Source organism: Eurytemora carolleeae, unplaced genomic scaffold (genome assembly GCF_000591075.1).
Source record: "Eurytemora carolleeae unplaced genomic scaffold, Eaff_2.0 scaffold711, whole genome shotgun sequence".
Classification (NCBI taxonomy): domain Eukaryota; kingdom Metazoa; phylum Arthropoda; class Copepoda; order Calanoida; family Temoridae; genus Eurytemora; species Eurytemora carolleeae.
Window position 1 is genome coordinate 166,699 of NW_019396737.1, and position 7,186 is coordinate 173,884.

At 34.5% G+C, this 7,186-nt stretch overlaps 1 protein-coding gene across 1 annotated transcript; it reads right to left on the reverse strand.

Moving 5' to 3' along the window:
* Positions 1 to 1,013: 1,013 nt before the first annotated feature.
* On the reverse strand, positions 1,014 to 6,848 carry LOC111707961 (uncharacterized). The gene is made up of 6 exons (XM_023481160.1): positions 6,510 to 6,848; positions 6,287 to 6,315; positions 5,698 to 5,751; positions 4,614 to 4,706; positions 3,156 to 3,272; positions 1,014 to 2,583 (listed from the first exon to the last, which is right to left on the reverse strand). Exons 1-6 carry the CDS (start codon positions 6,590 to 6,592, stop codon positions 2,408 to 2,410), a joined length of 552 nt encoding a protein of 183 aa, XP_023336928.1. The 5' UTR covers positions 6,593 to 6,848; the 3' UTR covers positions 1,014 to 2,407.
* Between the last annotated feature and the right edge of the window lie 338 nt (positions 6,849 to 7,186).

Genomic DNA, 7,186 nt, shown 5'->3' on the forward strand with positions numbered 1-7,186 from the left:
AATCGAATACAATCCAGATGTAAATCCTAGGGATTTCGAGATTAATCATTTGCTCCCAAGGTTGGGGTGTGCACAAATATTTCACTCTGAATCCCTGTACTCTCATTCATGAAGGAAAAGGTCCATATTGTTGTAATGTCTAAACTGTCCCTCAAGAGTAGCAATTCTCCGTCCTGGTCTGTGGTTGGACTGGCTGGTCTGTAGTTTGACTTGTATGTCCTAGATACCCAGGGGGGGGGGGTAACCGCCAAAAAAGTCCTTGGAAAAAAAGTTTCCGGAAAAAAATCCTAAACTTTCACACTAAAAAAGTCCTGTGGAAAAAGTCCTTTTATTAAAAAGTCTTCGGAAATAAAGTCCTACCAATTCGAGACTTTATTTTCTACAAAAATATTTCAAAACACTTTCGTTTTTAAATAAATGTTCAGAAATATGCTTTTCTCTTTGTTTTAATATTATGACTTTTAAGGTCAACATTTTGAAATATTTTCCCAAGACAGCTGGTTGGAAATTGGTGGGTTCGAACAGGCTTTCGCGGGGTTGGAGCAGGCTTCTGCGGGGTTCGAACAGGGTTCTGCTAACTACCTGGGTTCGAACAGGATATTGCGGGGTTCATGGCCGCATGGCCCCCCCTCCCTCACACATAAAGACTACACAGAATCGTCTTCCTTATATTTCGAATTTGTGTTAACAACTTTGCATTTTTGTCGGCCTTTCTGTCAGTCTGTCTGTTTCATTAAGAACGGCTGAAGGGATCGAGTCCAATTTTTTTTTTGGCAACTCACATGACCCCAAGGAAGGTTTATGGATGGTTTAAGATGAATAGCTTTTCCCAGATAATAATGTTAAACCTCAATATTTGTTTTTAATGCGGCAATTTAGTCAGAAAACTCCGCAAATTCGAATTTCAAAGAAAAATGGCAGCTTAAAGAGAAACAATAAACACCTAAAATTATTACTAAAAATTCTTAATTTCTGAAAAACTCAGGCTAGTGAATAAATAATTTTTTATTTCATTAAAATATTTTAACAAAATCACATTGATATTCTTTTAAAATTTATGCTTAAATAATTACATACATTTAATGGTATGTTCATTTTATTACTTTATTAAACCTATAAAAAGTGGAAAAATATTTAAGAACATGACAGTAACATAGATCGCAATAAAACATTGAACCATAGAACATTTCGTGCCATATAACATTAACATTTCCCCATATAACATTAACATTTCGCCATATAACATTTCCATATAACATTAACATTTCGCCATATAACAACTCGCCAAATTAAGTAACATTTTGCCATATATCAACAAAAAACAAAATATTAAATTTTATTTAGTAGAAAGTAGTAGTTTATTAGTAGTTGAGTTGTAAATGCGTGCAGTACTCCCGACATTGTTGGAATTACTGTATTTGCAGATTTTTGGTTTTTGATTCGTGGATTTTCCGGTATCATTTTATTTACACTTATAAAATTTAATTTAAAAATTTATATATAAGCGAGTTCTAGTGATATGGCAAAATGTTACTTAGGCGAGTTGTTTTATGGCGAGTTGTTAAATGGCGAAATGTCATATGGCGAAATGTTATATGGCAAGATGTTAGTGAGCCGTTTTAGGACCAGCACTCCTATCTCCAAGTATATTTAGGACCAGGGCTCCTATCTCCTAGCATATTTAGGACCAGGACTCCTATCTCCATGTATATCTAGGACCAGGACTCCTATCTCCTAGCATATTTAGGACCAGCAGTCCTATCTCCATGTATATTTAGGACCAGGACTCCTATCTCCATGTATATTTAGAACCAGGACTCCTATTCCCTAGCATATTTAGGACCAGGACTCCAATCTCCAAGTATAATTAGGACCAGCACTCCTATCTCCAAGTATATCTAGGACTAGGACTCCTATCTTCGATTATATATAGGACCAGGACTTCTATCTCCTAGTATATTTAGGACCAGGACTTCTATCTCCAAGTATATCTAGGACTAGGACTCCCATCTCCAAGTTTATTTGGACCAGGACTCCTATCTCCTATTATATTTAGGACCAGGACTCCTATCTGCAAGTATATTTAGGACCAGCAGTCCTATCTCCAAGTATATTTAGGACTAGGGACTCCTATCTCCATGCATATTTAGGACCAGGACTCCTTTATCCAAGTATATTTTGTACCCGGACTCCTATCTCCAAGTATATTAAGGACCAGCATTTCTATCTCCAAGTATATTTAGGACTAGGGACTCCTATCTCCATGTATATTTAGGACCAGGACTCCTTTATCCAAGTATATTTTGTACCCGGATTCTTATCTCCAAGTATATAATGGACCAGGACTCCTATCTCGAAGTATATTTAGGACGACTCCTATCTCCTAGTATATTTAGGACCCGGACTCCTATCTTCTTGCTGGAAAGTGAGGCCCTGAATGTGAACTAAAGCCTGAACTTGACTGAAAGTTTGAACCGGAAGTAAATTGTGAACAAAAGTCTGAAGATGAGCACGTGGTGGGATCCATGTTGGATATAGATTCCGGAATATCAGAGTCAAAATGAGCTACCCCTCGTATGGATCCTAAACAAAATAATCTTCTCAAAAAAAGATCAATACACATAAAATTTTTCTTTTCTTTTAAATTGGTCTTAAACTATTTTTTCCAGCCTGAGGCTTGATTTTTAACAGAACGAACGAGTTTTTGGGATTTAAAATTTTTTTTATTCCTCTGAACGCTCAAAATATGGCCGACTAAGAAAGATATGGCGGCTAAGGAAGAATGATGCCCATATCTAAGAAGATATGGCCGACTAAGAAAAGCAAATATCTCAGAAGATATGGCCAACTAAGAAAGGCTCATCTCTAAGAAGATATGGCTGACTAAGAAAGGCCCATCTCTAAGAAGATATGGCCAACTAAGAAAGGCTCATCTCTAAGAAGATATGTCCGACTAAGAAAGGCTCATCTCTAAGAAGATATGTCCGACTAAGAAAGGCCCATCTCTAAGAAGATACGGACGACTAAGAAAGAACGATGCACATCTCTAAGAAGATATGGACGACTAAGAAAGGATATGATTATTGCCACAAAATTTGCGCGAAGCACCCTGTAAACCTTATTTCATGTTTTGTAGAAATGTATTCAAATCTTACCTTTGTCTTTATAATCAGTTTTCTCGATATCCCTGGCTATATCATACCCACTCTCCGTACTAGACCAGCTTGTACAGGATACACGAGAACTAGATGATGTCTTAGCACTGCCTCGACCTAGACAGAAAATTTATTAAAGGGATGGTACTATTGAACCTTTATCTGATCAATGATGTGAAAGATACTGTCGTTTTTCTAGGTTTAAAAGTATTTAAGTCTGATATATTTTCCTGTAGTTATGTGCAAATCCAAATCCAAAATAAAAAAAATTGACATTCAAATTTGATTTGACAAAGCTTTTTAGGGGGTACCGTTTGAATCGACCACTACATTTTTGCATGCAGGGTCACTTAAACTTACGCTTATATAAAGTCCCTTAAACAGGGGCGGACACAGGATTTAAGTGAGGGGGTGGCAAGATTTTTTAGGAACAAAAAAATTGATAATTAGGAACAAAATTAAAGGATTAGGACAGGGATTTAGGAACAATAAAAAGATTGTTTAGGAAATAGGAACAAAATTAAAGGATTAGGACAGGGATTTAGGAACAATAAAAAGATTGTTCAGGAATCAGGAACAAAAATATAGGATTAGGACAGGGATTTCAGGTGGGTCGGACACAGTATTAGGAACAGGAACAATAATAGGAACATTAGCAATTTAAGAACAAAAAGAAATTACTAGTTTCTTACGAATTTCTCATTCTAAATTTATCGTTAACAATAACATTTACTTGTTGTCGTTGATTTTTAAATTAAACTGAAGAAAAGACTCAAAATGTGCAGTGTGCCGCGTACCAATAAAACAAAACAGTAAACACAATGTCTGTCGTCGTATACTTACATCATTGGTTAAAAACTTATATTTATTTTTAACAAGCTAGAAAAATATTTTTTTCGTCCTTCTCTTCTGATGATTCAATTTTTCAATAAATATTAATTATTATATTTCCATTAAATAAAAAATAATCAAATAGCTTAAAATTGAAAAACACATACGATTTAACAAATTGGGAACATTTTTTGCCTCGAAATCTCAGGGGGGGGCTACGCCCCTCCCTAAATCTGTCAGGGGGTGGCGAATGTCCCCCCGCCACCCCCCTGTGTCCGCCTTTGGTCCCTTTAATAGGAGGGTTTTTTGTTTCTTTGCGTACAGTTAAGATACAAAAAATAACGACAATGGTTTTAGAAGACTCTTGATGTGGTCGATTTAGTTGGCTGGTTAGTCAGGTTGGGTGGTGGGAGGTTTTATTGGGTTGGTTGGTTAGTCAGTTTAGATTTTCATTTGATTGCATGTAAAAACTCTGAGCTATTGAGAAGAACAAAATGTTTTGAGTTTTTTTTATGTTACTCTTGGGCGCGCGTGGAATTATAAATAGCGGAGCTACGAGATCCCAAAGTTGTATCAGAATTGTCGCCTAGATTTAACCTTCTCCTTATATTTAGTTTGCAGTGGTACCTGAATGTTTGTTGGCTTCTAGTCTCTCTGAGAATGCTGTCCAATTCAGGAAGGATTCGTTCCTGTGTCCAGCACTGATTTCATCACCAACTACTACAGAGAACAGGGCTATAATAACATTACAGTACTGTACAGGGCTATAATAACATTACAGTACTGTACAGGGCTATAATAACATTACAGTACTGTACAGGGCTATAATAACATTGAAGCTAAAGTAAACCGAGTGCTTTACTGAAGTAAATTTTTATACTGTGTGCTTCGAGACTTTTCGGCAATGATTTTCGCACAATATAAGATTAAACAAGATTTTTTTGGCTCCCGTCCCACGCCCCCCCCCCCCTCCATATCTAAAAAGTACCACAAGAGATTAAAGTATAATTTTAGGTTTGGTTGGTTTAATCATAAAGGAATTGAGTCTTTGCCACAAACTTTAATTTTCTAACCCCTATAGATGTGCAACCTGATGAGGAAAACCTTAGATATTTCAAACTTAGATTATCTAACAGAATTCATAGTTTAAAACTGGCAAAAGTCTTCAACATTGGGTTGCAAAGATAGAAAATTAGAGTTGTTGCAAAGATTCAATTCCTTTATGATTTAACGAGCAAATAACGAGACTAGAGCAAATAACGAGACTAGAGCAAATTCTCGTGACTATACATTCATCGTAACCAACCTAACATTTAAAAGTTTAACAATGGGAGGCTTCTATTTTTCAGAAAACGGTGATGGGGGGATTGGGTGTCCAGAATAACTATTGTTATATGAGAGTGCGGGACCAACAAACATATTTATTAATGGAGTCAGTGCTTATCTATTTACCAGGAAAAAGTTAAATCTTATATATTAATATATAAATATTAATTTATTAATATATTATATATTAATATATAATATATTAATATATTATATATTAATATCAAAAAAATTAACTTCAGTCAATTTTTAAGAAGAGTTTTAAAGTTAAACATCAAATTTTCAGGAACCCCAAAGACTGAATAAAAAAAAATCCCTCAAAGCCGTGGGGGGGGGGGGGGGTTGGCTATAAAAAATAAAATAGGTAAAAAGAAGTTTTTTGTACCTTCCTCCTCAACCCAGAGTTCTTTTCTGTTTAAAGGTTCGGAAAATGTTCGTTCTACACAATTCAGATCATTTTTATCATTGTATATATTGATGCCGCTTTTTAAAAAATTTTATAGAATTCATCCCAATCTAATAGTTGCATGATTCGTGCCGGTACAAGTTATAACAAGTACTATACATGCATTCAGTCGTACCGTCCAGTCAGGCTTCCCAGTGTAGAGTCGATCCAGCACGTTTTATGCAACAAATGCAAGCCTGGCAAGATCACAGTGAATTGGAAACGGCTGAACCGACCGCCAAAGTTTTGTTGGGAATTTATATTCCAAAATTTTTTTATTTTGCAAAATTGAACAAAAATGACATAAATCTGCAACATTCAATAGTATTCCTGTTTATTTCATAATGCACGAAAAAAAAATGTTGCAGCAAACAAACATTTTTAATTCAAAATCACCACCAGAAAGAGGGGTGGGAAGCTAGTACACATTTTGAAATATATAGTTTTAAGTATTTCAAGATTTTTAACGAGTATTTTAAAAAGTAATCTTCAACACTTTAATTGGATAAAAATGATCTAAATTATTTTCCTAATTTACTTTTGTCTAATGTCTCATTCCTGTAAAACAACATCACAATTATTTTATATTGTTATTAATAATATTTTATCAATTTCAAAACTATTTTTATCTTAAAATTAGTATTTTTTCGTGAAAATCCAAATTCTTATCAATTGTTGGGATAAGAATCAATATTTCAAGATAAGGCAAATTTGAAAATAAATCAAGTGAAATAACAATTGTAATATTTTGCCTGAAATCAAAGTTAGCTGTTTCTGTGATCCTAGCTCTGATGGCCATGTCTGCATTGATTTCCAAACTCTGATGAGCCCCCATGTTTTCTCTGAAAAATTGAAAATTAATTGACTTAAAGAGACTGTAAGCCTAATTTTAAGTGACCTTCCATATTCTCAACGGTACCCTTTAAACCTTTGACAGATCAAGAATGTCGGACATATCCTTATGAATCTACTGGAACGCTTTTAATAGCTATTATAAGAACTTTTTTGTGTTTGCTGTTATATATTTCAGAAATATCAATAGTTACTTTCTAAAAGTGACAGAGAATACAAATTAATTTAGTCTTTGCCACAAACACTAATTTTAGAATCCTTAAATATCAAAGGTTTACGCCATCTGCAGACTGCAAAGATATAGGGATTATAAAATGTGAATTAATGACAAAGACTCAATTCCTTTACTTTTGAGTGTAAAAAACGCTACTGTTGAGTTACGCATTACATTACTTTTTGATAAACATCTATATTTTTTTAATGTTTTTATGATATCGTTTATCCACTGTCCAAGATGCAAACTGTTGCTAAGCTATAGATGAGCATATGTGGTATATACTGGGATTTAGACACAGTACACAGCAAGTTTTTAATTTACAGACATGTTAAAAGTAAATGTTAAAGGGGCTTTAAGTGT

Excerpts from the sequence above, each read along its gene's own strand:
- LOC111707961 (XM_023481160.1), bottom strand. The coding sequence starts at position 6,592 with ATGGGGGCTCATCAGAGTTTGGAAATCAATGCAGACATGGCCATCAGA. Across the intron at positions 6,316-6,509 it reads ACAGCTAACTTTGATTTCAG|GAATGAGACATTAGACAAAA; the intron begins GCAAAATATTAC and ends GTTGTTTTACAG. Across the intron at positions 3,273-4,613 it reads AGAAGCCAACAAACATTCAG|GTCGAGGCAGTGCTAAGACA; the intron begins GTACCACTGCAA and ends TTTTCTGTCTAG.